A 26,350-nucleotide genomic window follows, 5' to 3' on the forward strand; every position below is an offset into this window, starting at 1 on the left:
CCAGGGGCATAATTCGAACAATCTTGTTAGAGATCAACTAGGCAATGATACATACAAAATATCAAAGGCATAGGCTTTCAACTTTCAGACAAGAAGATTTTTAAAGTTTTTTCCTATATAAGTCTATGTAAACCTTAGGACCCTCAGGGCAGGGCCTTTTTCACCCCAGGGGCATAATTTGAACAATTTTGGTATTAGACCACTAGGCAATGCAACATACCAAATATCAAAAGCATAGGCCTTGCAGTTTCAGGCAAGAAAATTTTTTAAGTTTTTTCCTATATATGTCTATGTAAAACTAGGGAACCCCATGGCAGGGCCTCTTTTCACCCCAGGGGAACAATTTGACCAATCTTGGTAGAGGACCACAAGGCAATGCTACACACCAAATATTTAAGCCCTAGGCCCTTTTGATTTTGACAAGAAGATTTTCAAAGTTTTTCCCTATATAAATCTATACAAACAATGTGACCCCCAGGGTGGGGCCATATTATATCCTAGGGGGATAATTAGAACATTCTTTGTAGAGGCCCACTAGATGATGCTACATACTAATTATCAAAGCCCTAGGCCTTATGGTTTTGGACAAGAAGATTTTCAAAGTTTTTCCCTATATATGTCTATATAAACCATGTGGCACCTGGGGCGGGCCATATTTGACCCTGGGGGATAATTTGAACAATCTTGGTAGAGGCACACTAGATGATGATACATACTAAATATCAAAGCGCTAGGCCTTGTGGTTTTTGACAAGAAGATTTTTAAAGTTTTTCCTTTTCATTACCATGGCAACAAGAGTTCTGTACGGAATTCAATTCTTTGAAAATTTTTAAAGAAGACCATCTAAGGATCATCCCTGTGAAGTTTCATCGAAATTGGCCTGGTGTTTTAGAAGGAGATGTTGTTTGAAGGAAAGTGTGGATGGACGCCGGACGGACGGACAGACGGATGGTGAGTGATCACAAGCTCAGGTGAGCTAAAAACCAGATGTGGAGTTAGGAAAGTTGTTGAGTATACAAGAGTTGCCAGAAACCCAGGTGAAAAACTGGAGTGAACGTAAACTAGATGCAAGCAAGACAAGGAGAGTGATATGTTTGTACCAATATATCCAAATTTATGTTTTCCTTTGGTACTTCTTCCAACGTCACAGAGAGCCCTGATGTCTTTCTCTCTAAATCCTTGTTCATTATTCAGGACATATATTCCTTCATGCTCTATTACAAACTTCACTGAAGGGCAATTGTCTGTTGTGTCATTAAGAAGATTATCAGAATAACTGTTATCATCTGCATTCTGAACTAACTCTAGTACAAAGTGTGTGTCTTTGCTGTACAGATCTTTGGAAAGGCGGTCTAAACTTCTACCCAGTCGTTCTTGTTGTACCTGAAAGTGGAAAAAACAAGAGAGCCATGAAGGCCCTGTATCGCTCACCTGACCTATTGACCTAAAGATTATCAAGATTAACATTCTGACCAAGTTTCATTAAGATATGATCATAAATGTGGCCTCTATAGTGTTAACTAGCTTTTCCTTCCAATTGACCTAGTAACCTAGTTTTTGACCCCACTGGACCCAGATTTGAACTTGAGCTATAGATCACCAATATTAACATTCTGACCAAGTTTCATGAAGATATGGTCATTAATCTGGCCTCTAGAGTGTTAACAAGCTTTTCCTTTGATTTGACCTGGTCACCTAGGTTTTGAATATACATGACCCAGATTCAAACTGGAACTTGAGATCAAGACCAAGTTTCATGAAGATACAGTCATAAATGTGGCCTCTACAGTGTTAACAAGCTTTTCCTTTTATTTGAACTGGTGACCTAGTTTTTGACCCCAGATGACCCAATATCAAACTTGTCCAAGATTTTATTGAGGGTAACATTCTGACCAAGTTTCATTAAGATTGGGCCAAAATTGTCACCTCTAGAGTGTTAACAAGCTTTTCCTCTGATTTGACCTGATGATCTAGTTTTTGACCCCAGATGACCCAATATCGAATTCGTCCAAAATTTTATTGAGGGTAACATTCTGACCAAGTTTCATTAAGAATGGGCCAAAATTGTGACCTCTAGTGTTAACAAGCTTTTCTTTGGATATGACCTGGTGACCTAGTTTTTGACCCCAGATGACCCAATATCGAACTCGTCCAAGATTTTATTAAGGGTAACATTCTGACCAAGCTTCATTAAGATTAGGCCAAAACTGTGACCTCTTAGAGTGTTAACAGTCAAATTGTTGACGATGGACAGACGGATGGCTGATGACGAAGGAAGACCGACACAGGGTGATCACAAAAGTACCTTGAGCACTTCGTGCTCAGGTGAGCTAAAAAACAAATTTTAATTTTAAGATTTTTAAAGCAATATAAATTAATCATGTTGGGAAATAACACCTCTTGAGATTTAAAAATTATTCACTTTCATCAGCCTTTGTCCATCTTCACTGAGCTGAACACCCACACCAAACTCATCTCGGCGTATCTGGTTAACAATTGCTTCACATGATGATATTTCCTTCGTTGTATCATCCTCAATATCTTTCTTCTCCTTTGCAGCTGCAAGATACAGACAATATACAAAGAAATCAATACAGCTACATGTGAAAAAAAATATTCCTTACTGTTTAGATATCAATTAATTTCATATCCCTAAGATAACATCAAACTATTTTCCCAACAATATTATATACATGTATCACATAAAAGAAAGACTTCATTTCTTTGAACAAAGACATTTAATTTGCTTTATCTTTTATGAAAGGCCCAAACTGGCTTAAGCCGCTCACCTAAGAAAGAACCTTTTGACCTTTCCTCTGTCATGTTTGGTGTATATCCAGTTGGTAATTCTTTGTAGTTTCAAATTATTAACTCAGGTGGCCCCTAAATGCAGTTAAATTGAACACCCTCCTTGAGATACAACTCCACTTCAAGGATGTTATTATATACAATGTATATAAGCAAAGTTTAATCAATTGTTTTAGATTAATTTAACCAATCAGTTAATACTTAACCTTACATTTTGAGAAAAAAATTTCAAACAACACCAAATCATAGTTTCACATGAAAACTGAACAGCATATAAAGCATGTACATAACTCCATAAACCAAGTGTCAGTATACTGACATATACAGTCGAGACTGCCTTAACGACCCCCTGAATTAAGCAACCCCCTGCCTTACGTGACAAGCGACTGTGAAATCAGGCTCCCGAATCGATATTTAGACCGTTTTCAGCGACTTTGAGACGCTCCCTCGCAAGATTTTACACAACAGAGTTACTCTTCTTTATCTCGCGTGAAGTTGTTTGAGACGAGAACTTATTTGTTTACAAAAAATGGCCGAAGAAAAACATAAAAAAAGAACTGTTTTGACATTAGAACAGCGTGTTAAGGCACTTGAATTGCTCGATTAGGGAAAACCAGCGTATAAAGTCGCTGAAGAATTCGGGGTCGGTGCATAAATTAACTTTATTCCTGGTGAAACAAAAATATGGTGGTATTTAACAGGAAACGACGAAGCAAACACAGATTAAAGATGCAATCAATAATCGAATAAATGTCAATGAACAATTAGTACACAAAAATATAAATATCATAAACCTCAGTGTGTAAATAGTTCAAATGGAACATTTATATTTTACTGCTCCCCTTTATTTTCTTGCCAGATCATGAGCTTTAATTTGTTTTATCAACATCATACGAATGATGCAAATTATTTGAAATTTATATTTTATCAATATGCAATTAAAGAAATAGTATTTAATCATTTTCCACTCCAACCTTAAAAGTGGCCAATATATAAGTATCCTATATTCATGTACTTTAATTGGAAAAATATATGAAACCAGCGTCATCCTGTTTAGTGAGACTGTTTTAAGAGACTCCCTGTCATATGTGACCTTTTTCGCTGCTTCCCAAAGTCGGTCTCTTAAAACAGTCTCGACTGTACATTGAATTCCAGGAAAAAAAACTGCATAAAGGGGCCACACTTCACCTTTAAAAACTCACCATTTTCAATGAACTGTTATGCATCTTCATTTTGATGCATTTGAAAAAATAACGTACCATGTAACTAGGTGGAACATAGTGTTCAGCAGTTGTTTATTTTTGTTACCTTTTTCAGAATATTTTAAGTCTCATTTTATGGGACATTACAGCAGAAGATTGTTGGTAAAGATGTTGTTTGTTTATGAAACATTTCTGTATTTTGATAATATACTCATAAACCTTAAAAACATTATGGGAAATAATATCTCTCATCAAGTATGAGTGGGGGGAGGGTAAAGAGGTGGTGGGTTGGAGGGGTGAGTTTGCGGTGGCAGTGCCAGGATAAAAAGTTATAAGGAACTAAATGTGATTTTTTTTAAGGGGGGGGGGGGGGGGGGGGGGGGGGGGGGGGGGGGGGGGTGGGGGGGGGGAGGTGTTAATGTTTGGATGGGTTAGAGTCAGTGATCAGTGCGGGTTGTGGCACTTTGGGCATTGTCTCATCACCAATTTGTAACCTTAACCTTTGACCTACCCACTTGATTCATGTGCTCCACATATCACCAAATCCCAATCTATCTATATGACAAATCTGAAGTCAATTCTATTTTTTCCAACTGCTTTAAAGTTCTACTCTAGAGGTCGATGCAAGGATGCTACAGACTATGTTTAGTGTAATTCTGACCAGTAGTTTCAGAGAAAGTAATGTGTTAGTAAGCATGTTGACACAGGATGACGGATGACAATTGCAGGATGATGAACACATCCTCAACCTTTCGGTTAAAAACTGAGTTAGCAAAAATTTGCATGAAGTAAAACACTGCTGGAATTTTTTTCTCTTACAACTATTTATATTTATTTAAAGTCCATGATGTATCCACCACTTACTTTCCGCTGAAGGGATGGTGATCTTTTTCTCTTTGTCTTGAGCTTCACGCTCATATATAATTTTGTTACTTTCCCCTGTCACTTTCACTTCATCAACAGAAAGTTCCCCAGCTAAAATTTCATCAACATCTTCTGTATCAGAATCATCTGACACTTCAATATATCCCTCTTCCTCTTCCTAGAAATACACAAGTGAACCAGATTTAAATATTTAATATTATTTGAAGCTCTCTGTTAGAAATAACTTTTAATGTGGCTAATAGGATCTATCTGTTATTAAAATTTAAAATTAAAAATGTGTGATTTATAATACAATAACTAAAAGGTGTTTTTGTCACAAAAACATATGTCTCCCTCCTATGTATTCTATTTTTAGCTCTGGCGGCCATTTTGTGCAGCGAAGCGGAACGTGCCAGCGAAATGCATAACTGGAGTTGGTACTGATCACTCCTGTTAAGTTTCATTGTAATCGAGCCAGCAGTTTGACCTGTGAAAGTGGGACAAGATTTTTCTATCTTTAGCTCTGGCAGCCATTTTGTGCAGTAAAGAGGAACGTGTCAGCCATATGCATAACAAGGGTTGGTACTTATCACTCCTATGAAGTTTTGTCAAAATCCGGCCAGCAATTTGACCTGTAAAAGCCGGACAAGATTTTTCTATTTTTAGCGCTTGCGGCCATTTTGTGCAGGGAAGCTGAACTTGCCGGCAATATGCACAACAAGGCTTTGTACTGATCACTCCTGTGAAGTTTCGTCAAAATCCGGCCAGCAGTTTGACCTCTGAAAGCCGCGCAAGCATAATGCGGACTGACGGACAGACAGCGAAGGCAAAAACAATATGTCCCCCCAACCTATGGGGGAGATATAACAAGCACTAGAATCAAGTCTATCATACCAACAGTATTTCAGTCCTTAGTACAGACAACTAGAGTTGTCACAGGAGTGACAAATCATACCCCCATAATACGGCCTTGTCACAGAACTAAGCCGATGTCAAAGCCTAACCTGCTTGACCTTTGACCTACTGACCTCAAAATCAATATCATCTGCTGGTCATGATCAACCTCCCTATGAAGTTTCATGATCCTCAGCCCAAGCGTTCTCAAGTTATTGTCCGGAAACTGTTTAAATGTTCTAGGTCACTCTGACCTTTGAACTCAAAATAAATAGGGGTCATCTGCTGGTCCGTTCTGGGTCACTGTGACCTTGAACTGTGACCTACTGATCTCAAAATCAACAGGGGTCATCTGCTGGTCATGACCAACCTCCCTATCAATTTTCATGATCCTAATCCCAAGCGTTCTTAAGTTATCACCCAGAAACCATTTAATTGTTTCGGGTCATTGTGACCTTGACCTTTGACCTACTTATCTCAAAGTCAAAGCTGACCTGTACTTTATCATGTTACACCTATGTACCAAAATTCATGATCCTAGGCCCAAGCGTTCTCAAGTTATCATCTGGAAACTGTTTAACAGTTCAGGGTCATTGTGACCTTGACCTTCGACCTACTGACCTCAAAGTCGAAAATGACCTGTATTTTCTGATGTTACACCTGTGTATCAAAAATTATTTAAATCTGTCAAGCCTTTTATGAGTTATTGTCAGGAAACCATGAAAACCAACAAACTGACCGACATGCTCACTCCTATGTACCTCCCCCCCCCCCCCACCCCGTTTTGTGGGGGTATGAAACCTTGAATTGTAAGTATATGCAGATGTACAATAGCATATACAACAGGATATTTTCAAACAAAGGTTAGTTCTGAACTAGGTGTACTGGTAAATGTTCCATGTTTTATCATTTCTTCTGGTATTTCAAATACTACATTAAGTAGATATACAACCTATTAATTTAACCATCCCACTGCAATGGTTATATAACAGAAGATGTAAATAGTGGGAATTGAAACCAAGAAAGCAGTAACTGTGCCTTGTTAACATTAGTTACATAACTTCTTTACAAGCGAAATGTCATTTCATGAAAATAAACTATGACCCTTTAAATGTGTAGACCGTTTACAATATTTTTGTGTAAATCATATATTACAGTTACTTTACCTCACAATGGTCATTTTCAAAGAACTCTTTAACTTCTGATGGAAGTATCTGTACAACTAAGTCATGGAGTTGACATTTTTGCTGCATTACGTCTGTCCATTCCTGAATTCCTAGTAAACACCCTAATTGTATCAAATGACTTAGCTCTGTCTCAGTCTTACACAACTGTACAAGCAATATTTTGGACTTGGTTGAGCCTACAACTTGTCCCAAAGGTTCCAGGAATATTTGGTTGGCAAGTGAGACACATATCTTGGTGGGTATGCGCAAAATGCATTGTAGAGTAAACAGAGCAGCAGTATTCTGACTTGGGAGACCAGCTAGAAGTACAAAACAAGGCATGAATATCATGGTACAGCATTTGAAAAAAATAATTAAATGTATACATCACTTATGAGATACAGCAAATGCCAATTAAATTCTTTTATATAGATGCCTTCTACATCAAAAGACAGAAACATTGCATAGTACATACATATCCCATCAACGACTGACCCTACATTTGATTTAATTCAGTGCCAGAAATTAAGCTCTGAGACACCTAGCATTTCTCCTTCCATTAAAACACTTAAACTTTACTACCAGCAAAAGGTTTACAAAAGAAGTGAAAAGAAATCTATTCTGTCTACCTGTTTATACTAGAAATGCTCATTACACATTGGGACATCTTGTCATTATTTTAGCAGTGTATATAGTTCAGCAGTGTATATAGTTCAGCAGTGTATATAGTTCAGAGTGTATATAGTTCAAAGTGTATATAGTTCAGATTGCATATAGTTCAGCAGTGTATATAGTTCAGATTGTATATAGTTCAGAGTGTATATAGTTCAGATTGTATATAGTTCAGAGTGTATATAGTTCAGAGTGTATATAGTTTAGCAGTGTATATAGTTTAGCAGTGTATATAGTTCAGAGTGTATATAGTTCAGAGTGTATATAGTTTAGCAGTGTATATAGTTCAGAGTGTATATAGTTCAGAGTGTATATAGTTCAGATTGTATATAGTTCAGAGTGTATATAGTTTAGCAGTGTATATAGTTTAGCAGTGTATATAGTTCAGAGTGTATATAGTTCAGAGTGTATATAGTTCAGATTTAATCTATACAAGATGTAAATTTACCCGTCATTTCCAGTCTAGGTTCCTCTGCATGTATTTGTATAAGTGCAGTCTTCATATGTCTTGCAATCAGAGCAAGAGGCATATTATCAATACCTTTGTATGCAACTACCATGGAAACCAAATGACCTGTTGTAGACTGAACATCACGATTCTTCAAAGCCATGGCAACATTCTCTACTGCTGTTGATGACACAATTTTGACAAGTTCTCCAGGTTTTCTCTCCAAAGCCAGGAAGTCAAGGGTTACAATTTTACCCCCTGAAAAGATCTAGTTGGTTCATATGAGCAGTTAAAACAAACTCTGTCAACTTTGAGAAATACTCATTTTACACTGAATTACTTTGCGAGATTAGTGTTTACCACATATAGCTGTTAACTTAGTAATATACATCATTTATATAAAATAGGACACATCAGTTAATGTTAAAAGCAATATTGTACTTCCCATTTACCTTCCAACGTTTTTGTTGTCACACCTCCATATTTCTGCACAAAATCTTTCAGTTTTCCAAGTTCTGGCTCAAACACAAGACTCCACTGACTCCAGTCAGCCATATTTTCCAGGAGAGGGCAGTTGTGTAGGCAGATTTTTGCAGCATCTCTGGTCTGATGACCCAAAATTCCAACCTTCAAACTGGAATTCTGCGAAAACCTTTGTATAAAATAGAACCATACTTTTTAATTCCTATTTAATATGTAAAAGGTATGTGAAAATCCATGCTTTGCATCTTATATGGGATTGCTCCTACTTTAACAAAATAAACATCTTTCTAGTAGAATTTCATTTTTTTTTTCACGAATCGAAAATCGTGAATAAAAGTCCTACCTGACAGACTGAGCAAGTGCTGACTCATAAAATACGCAACATTGTTCCAGCATGTGTTTTCCATGTTTCTCTGCATAACTTAATAGTCTCATGGTGTTACCGTAACCAAGGTCTCGCACGTTCTTCACACTGTAATGTGCACATAAGGCCTCCTCTACATGGTCAGGCTGAAGAAGTGGAAATAATCATGACAAGTTTGATGAGTTAATTCCGTACAATGAACAAAGGATAATTCCAAAAGACCAAAACAAGCATATTTGCTGACCCATAAGTAGATCTATCTGTTAAACATTTGTTTTTCATTTTGTTTAACATTTCTTTTTTGTACTATATGCATTACAGAAAAAAAAAGAATTAAAGCAGAAAATAACATGTAAAAGATGAGATATAAGTAACGCCAATTATATTACATTTCTGTATTATCTGAAAAAAAAAAAGACTGTTGCATAAAACCTAACTCACACTATCTCAACACTTACAACAAACAAACTAATAACACTGAATGGACTTCATGGCCCACAAGGACCTGATATAATAACATCAGACTGCTTTTGTAAAGGATAATACAATTTGTAAGATCTTTTGGAAGTATAGTAACATCTGGATTATTTACAATGCCACACCTGACTATCTTCCTGATGTCTGCATTGCTTAATGAAATCCACCAAGTCCATCTGTTGGGGTTTAAATGATGATTCGCAGTCCCCACCTCCTGATCCAGAACCAAGAAGTAACCCAACACTTTCTTCCAGTATCTAAGATGAAACAGTTATTAAAAGATTTCACTGAAAGCCTCTATCTGATGTGTTTTGTATTTACAGTTTGCAGTAATATGATATTTTTTTTTACTTCAGCTGCATATGATCATACAGATAAATATTAGAGGTAAAATAAAACTGTGAGGGAACAAAGATACCTACTAGCGGAAACATACACGGTGCTTCATTTATTTATCATGCAAAGGTTGCTATGGGCCTGAACTGACAGACATGGTTTATGCCTTAACGGGTAAAGGGCATAACCTGTGTACATGCATATCAAGTAACATAAAGAAGTTTAAGACAATAAATCAAAGTACTATATATATATATATTTACAGAATTGGTAAGTCATAGAAACTAAAAGCCATAAAAATACATAATTATACCTCCTAATAACTTTTTGTTATATTTATGAATTCAAAAACATCTATTGCATTAGAATAACTAAACTGTCAGCTACCTGTTTTGTCTCCTCTAACAGAAGAAACTCTAGAAATCTTCCATAACCCATCATACCAAAATCAGGAAATCCAAACTCTTCGAGCATTTTCTCTTCAATGCGGTTCAGATGTGTAAGACTGACGGCACCAGCATTCAAGCATCGTTCTATGTATGTCTTTAGCGATGCTACCAAGGCGTCTGAATATGGCAACCATCAATTCATAAACAGTTTCAGAAAAGTAAGGAAAATCATCTTCTTAACAAGGAAAAGCTACATTTTTGTGACATGAACTATTTAATTAGTTTAAAACAACTTTACTATACTGATAATTTAACACTTTGGTTAGTAACTATGGCATTAACTTGTAAAAATATCACCTGTCATGATAGTGGGAAGAAAGTTAGGAAAATAGTGCAAATGGTAATACAAGCATGAATCTTTCAGAAATTCTTCATATGACCTTGGGAACTTCAAATGTGAAGTGGGTCCAAAAATATACTTCCTTATTCAAGAAAACCACTATTTCAAATTATACAGAGTTATGGACCAGACAGAAAAAAAAACACCTCCAAATGTGACATTGACCTCTGAGATAGGGGTCTGGGTGCTGCGCATGACACATTGTCTTATTATGATGTACATTTGTGCCAAGTAATATTAAAATCCCTTTATGGATTGTCAAGTTACAGACTGGACAGGAAAAAAGCCCAGTTGACTTTGACCTCAAAGTGTGACCTTGACCTCTGAGCTAGGGGTGCGTGTGTTGCACATGACATGTCAAATCATGGGGAACATTTGTGGCAAGTAATATTAAAATCCCTTGATGAATGACAGAGATATGAACCATACGAAATTGCCGAAAGACAGACAGATGGAATGATGAACATCTTTACAAATGGATACTTATGTGGCTACCCTTTTGATCTCTCCATTGTTCTTTTAGCCATTTAATAGAAAGAATAGCCACATAAGAGCGTACGGAATGAATGACATCAAAGAAAAATTACAGTTACCTATTGTTCCTATAGCCACCTAAGTATCCAAATGTTACCACGGATGGAGGGGCAGAAAAGTGCAATCCTACAGTCACCAAAACTGGTTCTGGTTTTCAACCAGTTGGGGACTAACAAGAGGTGTTTGTAAAACACATATGTCCCCCATGATGGGTTGTTCCTTTTCCAGTACTGTGATCACTAAGACCTTGACCCTTGACTTACTACCTCCAAAAACAATAGGGGTTATCTAATTAAAAGCCCAATCATGCTATCAAGTTTTAAGATACTGGGTCAAGTGGTTCTCAAGTTATTCAGTGGGAACCTTTTTCAAGGTTCAGGCCCCGGTGAGCTTGACCTTGGACTTACTGACCCCAAAAATAATACGGGTCATCTACTTCATAAAGCCCAACCATACTATCAAATCTGAAGGTACTGGGTCAACTGGTTCTCAAGTACCATGCAGAGATAGTTTTCAATGTTCAGGTCCCCTTGACCTTGACCCTTAAAATAATAAGGGTCATCTATTTCATCACATCCAACCATGCTATCAAGTTTTGAAGGTTCTGGGTCAAGTGGTTCTCAAGTTATTCAGTGGGAACATTTTTATTATTATGTTTTTAAGTTATTGTGCGGAAGCTGTTTTCAAGGTTCATACCCTGTGACCTTGACCTTTGACTTACTGACCAAAAACAAAATGGGTCATCTTCATTATTAAGGTTATAACACACTAAATAGTTGTTGTTCTTTATTCTATATAAAACTGACCTATTTCCAATGACTGCAGCACACATCAGGACCCATTTTAAATTTCTGTAACTTACATTTTCTTGAAGAATATTGTCAGTGTTAACTAAAAATCAAAAGAAAAGTGGGGGTCATGTTTGATGCAAGAAAAATAATTGCAGTCAAACACACAAACTGCAAAATCAGCTAAAAAATGAGACCCCAAATTATACTGGTGGTGTATGATCTAAGTTTCCATGAAAAAATTTGTCATGTTGTTATTTCATTATGAAAGTGCTACCTACATGTCAAGCATAGATCTGTCATGTGATTTTAGCCAAAAAATTGCAAAGAAAATAAGGAAAACAGCTCTACAGAGCAAAAAAACTGAGGACTATTTGTGTCCGCCATTATGCGACTACCATTTTTTTTCGCGCCATTTTTCTATTTAGTGTCTGTATGCCTTATGTTTATAGGTTATAACACACTAAATAGTTGTTGTTCTTTATTCTACATAAAACTGACCTATTTCCAATGACCGCAGCACACATCAGGACCCATTTTAAATTTCTGTAACTTACATTTTCTTGAAAGAATATTGTCAGTGTTAACTAAAAATCAAAAGAAAAGTGGGGGTCATGTTTGATGCAAGAAAAATAATTGCAGTCAAACACACAAACTGCAAAATCAGCTAAAAAATGAGACTCCAAATTATACTGGTGGTGTATGATCTAAGTTTCCATGAAAAAATTTGTCATGTTGTTATTTCATTATGAAAGTGCTATTTTTCGCGCCATTTTTCTATTTAGTGTCTGTATGCCTTAATTAAGCCCAATCATGCTATCAAGTTTAAAGGTTTTGGGTCAAGTCATTCTCAAAATACAGTGCATAAATAGCTTTTAATATTCAGTTCCATGTGACCTTGACCTTAGACCTTTTGACACAAAAAACAATAGGGGTCATCTATTTCATAAAGCCAAATTAAGCTGTCAAGTTTGAAGGTTCTGGATCAACTAGTTCTCAAGTTATTGAGCAGAAACTGTTTTCAAAGTTCAGGCCAGTGTGACCTTGACCTTTGACCAGTTGACTCCAATAAGAATAGAGGTCATCTACTTTATAAGCCCAATCAACTTATCAAGTTTGAAGGTTCTGGATCAAGTGGTTCTAAAGTTAATGAGCAGAAACCATTTTCAAGGTACAGGCTCCTGTGGCCTCGACATTTGACTCACTGACCCAAACATTATAGTGGTCATCTACTTCATAGCCCAATCATGCTACCAAGTTAGAAGATTCTGGATAATTCAAGATCAAGCCTGGGTACCTATTATTTTTAATACATGTTTCCGTTTTAAACTTGACTCTCAGTCAGTACAAAAAGTTTAAAGAAATTCTCTACATATAGAAAACTGTCCGATATGTCTTTAAAATACACACATTAAATCTTCTGATCTTCTCCTGCAGTAACATTTGATTTTTGAAAGAGGTTGGGTGTTCCCAATAATGAGATTATGTGTCATGCGCAAGGCATTATTATTATTATACCAGATTTATATAGCGCCCTTTTCATGATAAACACGTTCAAAGGCGCTTTACATATAGGAAACAGACATGGACCCCTGTCAAAGGTCAAGGTCAGACTTAGAGGGCAAAGGTCAACTGGGCGCTTTTTTCCTCTTTGGTCTATAACTCAACTATCTATCAAGGGTTTTTAATATTAAATGGCACAAATGTTTCCCATAATCAGACGATGCGTCATGCCCACATCCCAGAACCCTAGCTCAAAAGTTAAGGTCACACTTTGAGGTCAAAGGCCAGTAGTGTTTTCATCCTGTCCTGTCCATAACACTGTCATTCATTTAGCACAAATGTATCCCATAACGAGATGATGTGTCATGCATAACAGTAGACCCCTAGCATATAGGTCAAAGTCAAATTCATACGTCAAAGGAAATAGTGTTTTTTTCCTGTCCAGTCCATAATGACTTAATAGAACCTGACACAAATGTATCCCATAATGAGACAACATGTCATGCGCAAAACAAGACCCCTAGCTCAAAGGTCAAGGTCCCATTTTGAGGTCAAATGTCAGTAGTGTTTTTTTCCTGTCTGGTCCAAAACTCTGTCAGTCTTGAAGGGATTCTAATATATCACTGCACAAATGTATCCCATAATGAGATGACGTGTCATGAGCAACACAAAGACCCCAAGCCAAAAGTTCAAGGTCACACTCAGAGGGCAATTTATTCATCTATTTTGTTGGGTTTAACATCACACCAACACAATTATAGGTCATTTGGCAACTTTCCAGCTTTGATTGTGGAGGAAGTAAGCGACCTAAACCACTTGGCCATGGAGGCCTCTCTCAGAGGGCGAAGGTCAAAACTTCTTTTTCCTATCTGGCCCATAACTGTCATCCATCCAAGGACTTTAATATTTCTTGAGACCCAGACCCCTAACTCAAAGGTCAAGGTCATATTAGGTCAAAGTTCTGTAGGTTTTTTTCTGTGTGGTTCATAACTCTGCCATCTATCAAGGGATTTTAATATTTTTTTTGTAACAACTGTTTCCTAGAACTTTTCATGCGCAACACCGTGATCCCTACCACAAAGATCAAGGTCACACTTCGAGGTCAAAAGTCAATAGGGCTTTTCCCTGTCCGATCCATATCATAAAGGTTACCAAATATTAGACCAAACATTGATTTAGATATTACATATCAGTTACCACTTCCATTCAAATGAAGCAGTATTGGGGTGTGTGGGGGCATGCACTTTTTCAAAAGTAGTTTCTTGTTATTTCTGGTGGCTATTCTGAAAACAGCCGTCATCTTTGTTTTTTTATCGTTTTAACAAACCTGTCTATTCTACAATCAATCTGACATGTTTACTCCATTATAAGGTAAATTCAAGTACATTTTGATAACTATATCTCATCTGTATATATAAGTTTGGACTTATTTTAGGTGGCCATTTTAAAAATGGCAGCCACCTGGAAAGCATGGAGATATTTTAGGGCCTACTTCACTTTTGAGGCTTCCCAATGGTCCGGTGAAGACTGCCTGAAAGTTTTGTGTTTGTAACATCATTTGCAGCATTTTGACTTCCCGCCCTACTATGAAGAATACACTAACAAAACACTATACTCTAGCTATTAGTAACTGTACAAGAAATGTCTTAATAATCATGACAGACTGTGTCACATTCCTCTACAGATATTTGTAACTGTACAAGAAATGTCTTAATAATCATGACATACTGTGTCACATTCCTCTACAGATATTTGTAACTGTACAAGAAATGTCCTAATAATCATGACAGACTGTGTCACATTCCTCTACAGATATTCACACTGGCCATAGCTTTATCAGATCAAGTGGTTCCAACGTTGTTTGAGCGGTGAATTTTACGCCGATCAGATGGAGAAATATGGCCGATACGACAAATTTCTGGTATTGTAAGCATGATTTAAAGGAATTTCTACCTGTTAAATAACGAATCAAATGAAACCGATGGGTGCACCTGGAGCGCAAATGTGTCTATATTTTAGCACATGTGTCTATTTAGCTGAGGTTTGTGCCGTTTATTCAAACGCTTCTGTACAGTCCGGCGGGGGAAGGAGATTTTTGACAGTTTTTGAAAATATCGCCTCGAATATAGTGTTTATCGGAAGCAAGTAACTGTTAAAACACTTTTTTTGTATAGGACTACCTCTTAAAACAAAGCGTGTGTATTTTCATAGAATTATTCAGGGTTGTTTCTGAACAATCGGCCGTAAACCTAATGCAACGCCGTTTCGAGTGGGCCGCTATGCAACGCAATCAAGTGGATACCGTTCTGTGTCTTACTTGCGAAGTCTTATCCGTCTTAAAAACAGTCATTAAAGCCTAACAATGATTAAATTTAGAGAGTTTTATATCATTATAATGATCCCGCCATTTCTAATATCTTGTACTAAATATATATAATACATTTTAATGCTCGCTTAACATTTAACATATTTTTGCGGACTTGTCAAAAACATCAACACAAAAACATAAAGCAAGGTGAACATCGAACAATATCATTAAGTAAGTAATAGTAATAGTTCGTAAAAACAAGAACCAGTTCAAGGACATTTATCTCCTCCACGAATGGTACTGAACAGCATGCCAAAAGCGGGTGGACTCTTTATGAGGATTGTTCAAATACGAATGCATCTGAGCACATAAAATGTATCCTTGACAGATTTCAATGAAAATTTTAATTGATCCCCTGGAAGTATTCACCTTCAACAGATTTGCAAAATTTCAGTTTTCTAATCCAATCCTTGAAGCCTTTTTCATAGTGTTTTCTAGGTATACTATGAAGACACTGGAATATTGCAGAACCGAGGTGTTTGCGCTGCACCAAGTTTCGACCAGAAAGGTATTTTTGCGCCTTGGGAACAAAAAGAAGTCACACGGGGCAGGGACAGGCGAATAAGGAGGGTGATGAAGGGAGCACAACAACCTTTTCCTGCTTCAGAAAGTCTTGTACAATAGACGCCTTGTGCGATGACGCGTTTTCATGTAGCAATCTGACATTAGCCAAACCAGTTGCGGGTCTTCGAGTTTTGAAATATTTCTTTAGTTTTCGAAGAACTTTAGTCTTGTTAAACTTCGAATTTACGGACTTGCCTTTAGGTACAGCAACCTGAATGACAGGACCCTGAGTTGTGAAGAATATGGCATACATTACCTTCTTGACACTCATGGTCCGCTTTGCAATGCATGGTCTTTTGCCAGACTTTGTTGCCCATATTTTGTTCTGAATCTTTCGTTTGGGCTCAGAAAAAGTGAACCAATGTCTTGTCACCAGTGACGACATTTGCGAAAGATTGTGCACTGTAATCTGGAAACTGTTTAAGCAACAAGTCTGCGCATTGCACGCGTGCCTTTTTCTGCTCATCTGTCAACAGATGGGGAATCCATCTAGCACAGATCTTTCTCATTTTCAAATTACGTTTCAGAATTGTATGAACTGCTCTTATGAGATGCCAACCATACTAGCTATTTGTCTAGCGGTGTATCTTGCATCAGTAGCAACTATTTCTTTCACTCTAGCAACCATCTTGGCAGACGTTGCTGTTTTCGGTCGACGGCCATGTGGTTCATCTTCTGTTGAAACTAACCAACATTTGAACGAATAACTGTCGAAAAATATATTTCATTATGTCCATAAACAGAACATATATCATCAAGAATGTCTTTACACCCTATGCCAAGAACACAACGGTTCTTAATACAGGACCGTACGGCGTACGCTGACCTTCTTCCAACAATTTTTGTATTAGTATACACGAGTAGGCAATGTTAGCGAGCGATAGACACAGCTAAAGTGAACAGATTTTAATGGGTGTGGTATCAATGTATAAATGAACAAATAAAATACAGACACCAATGAAAGAAAATAAACGGACTAGCAATACTAAGAGAGACGTATTACACTTGTACTATTTAACTGTTTCCAACAAAACTTTTTTTCATTGGTGTCTGTATTTCATTTGTATTTTGATTTTTAAACGGCGACCATAGAGTTTTATTACATCGTTTCTGTTTTATGGAGGACAAATAAAATCTTGCCTTTTCCCTGGCCAATTTTAACGGTCTCTGTGATTTATCTCTCTGAAAATAAATGAACGTTTCACCAGGAATATGAATGAAAATATATACAAACAACTGATCAATACTTTTATCATGGACCAAACTTTATTTTAAATTGTATGAACAGCTTAAATGCACAATAAATCAGTAATGAAATGGCAGTGTATTGGTTTTAAGGGACTAAAAGTAACCAACTGTAACTATACTGATTTAAAGAGTCAACCCGAGTTTGGCATGCTGTTCAGTACTATTCGTGGAGGAGAAAAATATCCATGAACTGGTTCTTATTTTTACGAACTAATACTATTATTTACTTAATGATATTGTTCGATGTTCATCCTTGCTTTATGTTTATGTGTTGATGTTTTTTGACAATGTCCGCAAAAATATGTTGAATGTTAAGCGAGCATAAAAATGTAAAAGTACAATATATTAGAAATTGCGGGATCAATATGATGATATAAAACTATCCAAATTAATTTATTCATTGTTAGGCTTTTTTAAATAATGACTGTTTTTAAGATGGATAAGACTTCGCAAGTAAGACACAGAACGGTATCCACTTGATTGCGTTGCATAGCGACCCACTCGAAACGGCGTTGCATTAGGTTTTCGGCTGATTGTTCAGAAACAACCCTGAATAATTCTATGAAAATACATACAATTTGTTTTAGGAGGCAGCCCTTTACATAAAAAGTGTTTTAACAGTTACTTGCTCCCGAAAAACACTAAATTTGAGGCGATATTGTCAAAAACTGTCAAAAATCTCCTTCCCCCGCCGGACTGTACAGAAGTGTTTGAATAAACGGCACAAATCTCAGCTAAATAGACACACATGCTAAAATATAGACACATTTGTGCTCCAGGTGCACCCATCGTTTTCATTTGATTCATTATTTAACAGGTAGAAATTCCTTTAAATCATATTTACAATTCCGGAAAATTGTAGCATCGGCCATATTTCTTCATCTGATTGGCGTAAAATTCACCGTTCAAACAACGTTGGAACCACTTGATCTGATAAAGCTATGGCCAGTGTGATATTTGTAACTGTACCAGAAATGTCTTAATAATCATGACAGACTGTCATACATGCCATATCTCCCGCCGGGAGGCTTTTTCTCCCGTATTTCCAGTATATCTCCCGGTCTCCCGCCGGGACATGAAAACCTCCCGTTAATTCGGAAAAAAAGTCCTCTGTCGAAAAATCATATCTCGGACCCAATGTAGACCCTTGAAATTCAATATTGAGTAGCATGGAAATACACTTCAAACATAATTTTCATAGTTGTCTATAATCCCTACTGGTTGGCGACCCAGAATTTCGGGCGACCCAGGAAATCGGACAGTCGCGTAAACGCTTATTTTTGTGTTATATTTGATCATTTGTTGACAAGTACAAAGACGCTTGCATTATGTGCAACATCATCTGCAATAATTGCAAATCGGTAAGTAAAACTTACAAAATTTGAATATTTACATTTGTTCACGAAATGTTGTGTCAGCTCTCGCTGGGGGGAAGCTGCATGTGCTTTCAGTGCGCATGCGCATACTTGTTTTGAGGCCCCAACATTATTCAAGGGGTACTCATCTACAATCTGCTAAATGCAGACGAGAAAATTGCGTGTTTTAAAACAAGTGTCAAGGTTTTCCCGATAATAACACGAGTTCAATGTGTTTAAACCAAGTTGTTTTACCTTAAATTTTGTGTCGTATATAGGCCAGCCGGATATTTTAAACTTTTGACAGCCTTATATCAAACATTAATAGTTGAATGTAAACAAGGTAAACATGTCTTTTTATCATTAACACCGACCTAAACGTGATTCTGCGAGACAAAAATGATGATAATTAGCGTTTTCTTACTGTCCAATTTCTGGGTCCTGCAACACGCTAAAAAAGTTAGATTTACGTACCCTCTTTCGGGCCTCAGTGACGTGTTCAGTTTATTTTTATATACAAACAAATTGGCGTTTTGCGTCACCGAAGAACTGAACTTGATTCAGGTAACATTTCATGGATCTTGCATTGAAAATGAAAATATGACAGCTGAAAAGGTTGTAAAATTGTCCGAATCTGGGTCGCCAACCAGTAGCTTGCTTATCGAGAGATACACGCCTGAGGCATTAATTATCTTACCACCTACTGTCACCATATCTGCAAACAATTAACCATTTAATCTTACCCGTAGGCAATTGTCAACATGCAAGATTTTAGACTGATTCAATAACATCAAAGCCACTGATCCATAATTTTTCAAAACAATATGTAAACCAGTCTTAAAATTACATCATTTTACCGCCACCTGCCAAAGTGTACTTTCGTTTTCGCTGACCTTAATATTTATCGGGAAACACTTTTTCCTTATTTATTGAGCCATCAGAGGATGAGACAGGTTAGTGCTAACACCGAGTTTATGTTTCTCAATTTAAATACTTGCACAACATGCAAACAATCGACAACAACTTAACAAAATTGGCGAGTTAATGTCACACTACACAGAATTTCGGACAAACATGAATTCGGATAAGTGAATTTTATGAAATAAATTGCAATTCATATTGCCCGAATAACTGCCTGTCATTCCTTTGTGATATTGTCATGTTGCAATAGTTAACAGGAGAAAAATTCCCAGGTTAAATACATGTAAAGACTGCCCTTAAAAGACTGTTTTGACATGATATCTCCGCAATCTTTTGAGTATTGTATGCTTAAACATGTCAAAAAGATCACTTTCCCCAGATGCAGAAGCATCAACACATAAAGCAAAAACAAAGCTCCTGGTTCAATCTTTCATGGAATTCTGAACTTCCTTGGATTAAGTTGAGTGCTATAAGTAATAATCATGCATTCTGTACACAACTGTTAGCTCCACTCATCAATTAAATGTAAAAAAAAACTTGATGATGTTTTCATGAAAACGGCTATTTAGCGCGTAAAATGTGAGCGAATAAAAGTCTCCCTTATTTTTACCCAAATCTCCCTTAAAACAAGAGCTCGTCGGACATGAAATGCCCCCCTTGATGCATTCAGTAATTGCACAAGGAACAGAAATTATATGCTCACTTTAAACAAAAGTTCTACCATTCTGGTTTAATCTGACCTTGACCTTTAACCTATTAACCTAACAAGAGATTACAGAGTGATCTTGGCGCCATCCACTGAGCCATTTTTGAATGTTCCAAATTTCAAGACTAGCTCAAGGTCAAAATCAATGTCAAATTTCATTTCGGTACAAAACAATGTGTATGTGGTCCAAATTTGAAAGCTGTGCTAGATCAATTTCAAGGTCAAAGTTCATTTCGGTAGACAGAACTATGCATGTGCTTCAAATTTGAAGGCTGTAGCTTGAGAAATGTGAAAGTAGGTAATAGGTAAAAATCAATGTCAAATTTCAGTTCAGAACACAAAAATATGCATGCGGTCCAAATTTGAAGCCTGTAGCTTGAGAAATGTGAAAGTAGGTCACTATGTCAATCTCAAGATCAAAGTTCATTTCGATACACAAAACTATGCATGTGGTTCAAATTTGAAGGCTGTAGCTTGAGAAATGTAAAAGTAGGTCACTAGGTCAAAATCAAGGTCAAATTTTATTTTGGAACAAAAAACTATGCATGTGGTCCAAATCTGAAGCCTGTACCTTCAAAAATGTGAAAGTAGGTCACTAGGTCAATAAGAAGGTCAAAGTTTTTTTCAGTACACAAACCTATGCATGTGGTCCAAATTTGAAGGCTGTAGTTACAGAAATGTGAAAGTAGGTCACTAGGTCAAGATCAAGGTCAACTCATGTCAAGGTTCATCTTGCCACTCAAAACTATACATGTGGTCCAAATTTGAATGACGTAAGTTATGGACATGAAGGTTCTAAGTTTTTCCCTATATAAGTCTATATGAACCATATGACCCCTGGGGCGGGGCCATATTTGACCCTAGAGGGATAATTTGAACAAACTTGGTAGAGAACCACTAAATGATGTTGAATTACAAAATATCAAAGACATAGTCTTTGTGGTTTGGACAAGAAGATTTTCAAAGTTTTTCCCTATATAAGTCTATGTAAACCATGTGACCCCCAGGGCGGAGCCATATTTGACCCTAGGAGAATAATTTGAACAATCTTAGTAGAGGACCACTAGATGATGTCATATACAAAATATCAAAGCCCTAGGCCCTGTGGTTTTGGACAAGAGGTTTTTCAAAGTTTTTTCCTATATAAGTCTATATAAACCATGTGACCCCCGGGGTGGGGCCATATTTGACCCCAGGGAAATAATCTGAACAATCTTGGTAGAGGACCACTAGATTTTGCTACATACCAAATATCAAAGCCCTAGGCCCTATGGTTTTGGACAAGAAGATCAGAAACCGTTTTAACTGTTCCTGGCCAATGTGACCTTGACTTTTGACCTAAAGACCTCAAAATCAATAGGGGTCATCTGCTGGTCATGGCCAGCCAAACTATCAATTTTCCTGACACTAAGCCCAAGCGTTCTAGTGTTATTGCCTGTAAACCATTTTACAGTTCCTGGTCACTGTGACCTTGACCTTTGACATACTGACCTCAAAATCAATAGGGGCCATCTGCTGGTCATGACCAACCTCCCTATCAACTTTCGTGACGCTAGGCCTAAGCGTTCTTGAGTTATCATCCGGAAACCGTTTTACTGTTCAGGGTCACTGTGACCTTGACCTTTAACATACTGACCTCAAAATCAATAGGGGTCATCTGCTGGTCATTACCAACCTCCCTATCAACTTTCATGACCCTAGGCCCAAGTGTTCTTGAGTTATCATCCGGAAAAGGATTGGTCTACATTCCGACCGACAGACCGACCGACCGACCTACGGACCGACATCTGCAAAACAATATACCCTTCCTTCTTCGAAGGGGGGCATAAAAAGCCCTGCTGAGGCAAAACTCCCTTATTGACCGTCTGAAAATATGGCATGTATGGACTGTGTCACATTCCTCTACAGATATTTGTAACTGTATAAGAAATGTCTTAATAATCATGACAGACTGTGTCACATTCCTCTACACATACTGAAAAAGAACTTTTAATAAGTGTTTAAACAAAAACACCTTTTCGTGGAGGTGGTTTATGATGCATCTGATTCTCATTTTCGTCATCACTATCATCATCAGCTGGAGTAAACATCTCTCTAACTGTCTCTTCAACAGCAGTGTTTGACATGCATATAGCAAGGTGTAGAATATTCTTGCCCAGATCATCTTCCCTCAGCATTGTCAAGAAATCCTGTATATATAAATGTTATCCAGCCATTGATATGGTTTATGTGTGTGATGTCAGGAATAACAAGAGCTGTCAGAGGACAGCAACGCTCGACTATTCACCAGTCTTGTCAACTGAATGAATATAAAAGTAAACAAGAGGGCCATGATGGCCCTATATCGCTCACCTGTTATCACTGCACTTGAGGACAAGAAGGTCCTCAGAAAAAATATCTAAATCCAAAGGACAGGAACAACAAAGGGAAGAAATTTAACCAAAAAGAAAAAAAAAATCTTACAAGGTACAGATATCTCAAAATACACCTAAAACTTGGAGGTACCATCCATGTTGTACCACAGAAAAGTGGTCTAGGTTTTTCCCTATGGCCAGTAACAACTAGAAATGTGTCCATGGGACACAGATGCCCCCACTACATGACATTAAAATGACAAATTTATCCCAGGTCAGGGGCCATAATTCCTACAATACTGAATGAATCCAGACGCGAAACCCCAGGTGCACAAGTGCACATGCTGACCAACATTCCTGTAACCTTTGGTGACTCTAAGTCAAATACTTTTGGAGCTAGGCACGACACAACACTAAAATGACCAATTTTTACAAAGTCAGGGGCCATAACTTCTACATGACTGAATGAATCCGGACGCGAAACCCGAGGTGCGCAACTACACATGCTGACCAACATTCCTGTAAAGTATTGTGACTCTACGTCAAATATATGGCTGCAAAAGCCAAAATAGCAAATTTTGGACCTTTAAGGGGCCATAACTCTGGAACCCATGATGGAATCTGGCCAGTTCAAGAAAGGAATTAAGATATTGTGATGATACAAGTTTTGTGCAAGTTTTGTTATAATCAAATCATAAATGAAGCTGCTATTGTGCAGACAAGATCAAAATAGCTAATTTTGGCCCTTTCAGGGGCCATAACTCTGAAATCCATTATGGGATCTGACCGGTTCAAGAAAGGAAACGAGATCTTATGGTGACACAAGTTTTGTGCAAGTTTCAGCGCCGTAGCCACACTGAGGCAAACCGAGGCAGCTGCCTCGGTTAAAATTTGAGGAGCCAAAAAAAAAAAAAAGAGTGAAAAGTAGGCCTATCACACTGATGAAAAATTCAGTTACAAAAATTCAGAAAAGTATATAAATATGAATAGAATATATTAGAATATCATTTGCCTCATTACATCTTTGAGGCAAGGTGAGGTAGAAATCCTAGCAGTCATATTAATAGCCTTGCCAGGCCCTTGCCCCACCCCCAGTTTGCTTACAAGTGACTTATACTCATCAAAGTCAAACCCAATTGTTTATTATCATTATCACATTTAAACCCCAAAACGCACCAGAGGCCACTATTTCATACCGATATTTAAAATTTTTCCAGGGGAAGAATCACCGTGACCCCACTAAAATAAGGGAACCCCCATACTTGAAACTTAAGACCATAAAATGCACAAGAAGCCACCACTTTATATCTGTATTTCATTTTTTCCATTGAGAGAGCCCATTAACACCCCTAACACGAGAGGCTTTCCCATTCAGTACCTAAACATTTACACCAAACAATGCACCATAGGCCACCATTTCGAGAGAGAGGCCCCTAAAATGCCCCGCCCCCCTCACACAGTACCTCATAATCAAGACAAAAAAATACACCATAGGCCATCATTTCGAATCTGTATTTCAAAACTTTCCAGGAAGAAAGCCCACTGGCCCCACTAAAATGAGGGGGAAATCCCCGCCATACCTTAAAATTTAAACCGAAAAATGCACCAGAGGCCACCATTTCCTACTTGTATTTCAAAAATTTCTACTGGGAGATCCCCTGACCCCCCCCCCCCACCACACCGGCAAGAGCTCCCTCCCATACCTTCCCTATCTCGGCCTATATAAACTAATAAACTACTAGTAAACTGATGAATAGCATGTTCTTGTATGTCTTTATTGGTGGCTTTCTGATTTTACTGCCTTTTAGTTACAAAAATGATTGTATCCGACCATATAAATCCCCAAATATCATTGTTATCAATATATTTCTTTCTTAAAATATGAAAGTAGAACTCTGATAAATACGGCTAAAAAGACGATTTTTATTGTTATATAACACAATCTGAGAGGGCTCCGGAACGCACCAGAGCCTTCCTGAGGACAAATATTCCAGGGGGAGGGGGTATGCCCACGGACCCCCTAGATTGCCTCGGTTAAAATTTGTGTCTGGCTACGGCACTGAGTTTGGTTAAAATAAAATCATAAATGAAGCTGCTATTGTGCAGACAAGGTCAAAATAGCTAATTCTGGCCCTTTCAGGGGCCATAACTCTGGAACCAATAAAAGAATCTGACCAGTTCAAGAAAGGAACCAAGATCTTATGGTGATACAAGTTGTGTGCCAGTTTGGTAAAAATCAAATCATAAATGAAGCTGCTATTGTGCAGACAAGGTCAAAATAGCTAATTTTGGCCCTTTCAGGGGCCATAACTCTGGACCCTATTATGGGATCTGGCCAGTTCAAGAAAGGAACCGAGATCTTATGGTGATACAAGTTGTGTACAAGTTTGGTTAAAATAAAATCATAAATGAAACCACTATCGTGCAGACAAGAAATTGTTGACGCACGCACGGACGCACGAGACGCACGGACGGACTGACGACGGACGAAGGGTGATCACAAAAGCTCACCTTGTCACTATGTGACAGGTGAGCTAAAAAATGGGGCATTATTTTGTAACAAGAGGGCCATGATGGCCCTATATCGCTCACCTGTTATCATTGACAAGAAGGTCCTCAGAAAAAATATCTAAGTCCAAAGGACAGGAACAACAAAGGGAAGAAATTAAACCAAAAAGAAAAAAAAAATCTTACAAGGTACAGATATCTCAAAATACACCTAAATATTGGAGTTACCATCCATGTTGTACCACAGAAAAGTGGTCTCGGTTTTCCCTACGGCCAATAATAAAAAAGTTACTAAAAATAAGCTATTTATAGTAATGTAAAAGGGAAGTAATTAAAAAAAAAAATTATTGTAAGTGAACAAAAGAAAGATCTGCCAAATAAATCTGTTGACATAAATGAAATTTCAGATCAGTATCTTCGTTAGTTACAGAGATATACCCATTGAAATAAAGGGAGGTAATTTGACATAAAATCAGTCCATAGTTATCTACCCTGATTGGCTCAGTCCAACTAATGACAATAATGAAATTTCAAATAAGTCCTATAAGTACTTACTGATATAAATCCATTTTGATCACAATCAGGGGAGGTAATCAGATATAAAATAACCTACGATTGGATCTGAGTATTGTATCAAATAAAACCATAAATGAAGACTCTATATGACTGCAAAAGCCAAAATAGGCAATTTTGGACCTTTAAGGGGCCATAAGTCTGGAACCCATGATGGAATCTGGCCACTTCAAGAAAGGAACCAAGATCTTGTGGTAATACAAGTTGTGTGCAAGTTTGTTTATAATCAAATCACAAATGAAGCTGCTATTGTGCAGACAAGGTCAAAATAGCTAATTTTGGCCCTTTCAGGAGCCATAACTCTGGAACCCATTAAGGGATCTGGCCGGTTTAAAAAAGGAACCGAGATTTTATGGTGACACAAGTTTTGTGCAAGTTTGATTAAATTCAAATCATAAATGAAGCTGCTATTGTGCAGACAAGGT

The 26,350-nt window shown here is 37.4% G+C and overlaps 1 protein-coding gene across 2 annotated transcripts in view; it reads right to left on the bottom strand.

Annotated features, from left to right (window-relative positions):
• Window positions 1–26,350, bottom strand: part of LOC123549155 (uncharacterized) — a 97,075-nt gene that overhangs the window by 54,288 nt on the left and 16,437 nt on the right. For both annotated transcript variants that reach the window (XM_053545669.1, XM_053545668.1), the window contains exons 6-15: window positions 22,505–22,679; window positions 10,102–10,280; window positions 9,504–9,635; window positions 8,881–9,047; window positions 8,507–8,706; window positions 8,055–8,312; window positions 6,935–7,254; window positions 4,875–5,052; window positions 2,423–2,559; window positions 1,101–1,383 (exon numbers count right to left, since the gene is read on the bottom strand). In XM_053545669.1, coding sequence (XP_053401644.1) covers window positions 1,101–1,383; window positions 2,423–2,559; window positions 4,875–5,052; window positions 6,935–7,254; window positions 8,055–8,312; window positions 8,507–8,706; window positions 8,881–9,047; window positions 9,504–9,635; window positions 10,102–10,280; window positions 22,505–22,679 — 2,029 coding nt within the window. The remainder of the gene's footprint in view (window positions 1–1,100; window positions 1,384–2,422; window positions 2,560–4,874; window positions 5,053–6,934; window positions 7,255–8,054; window positions 8,313–8,506; window positions 8,707–8,880; window positions 9,048–9,503; window positions 9,636–10,101; window positions 10,281–22,504; window positions 22,680–26,350) is intronic.

This window comes from Mercenaria mercenaria, chromosome 6 (assembly GCF_021730395.1).
Source record: "Mercenaria mercenaria strain notata chromosome 6, MADL_Memer_1, whole genome shotgun sequence".
NCBI classification, from domain to species: Eukaryota; Metazoa; Mollusca; class Bivalvia; order Venerida; family Veneridae; genus Mercenaria; species Mercenaria mercenaria.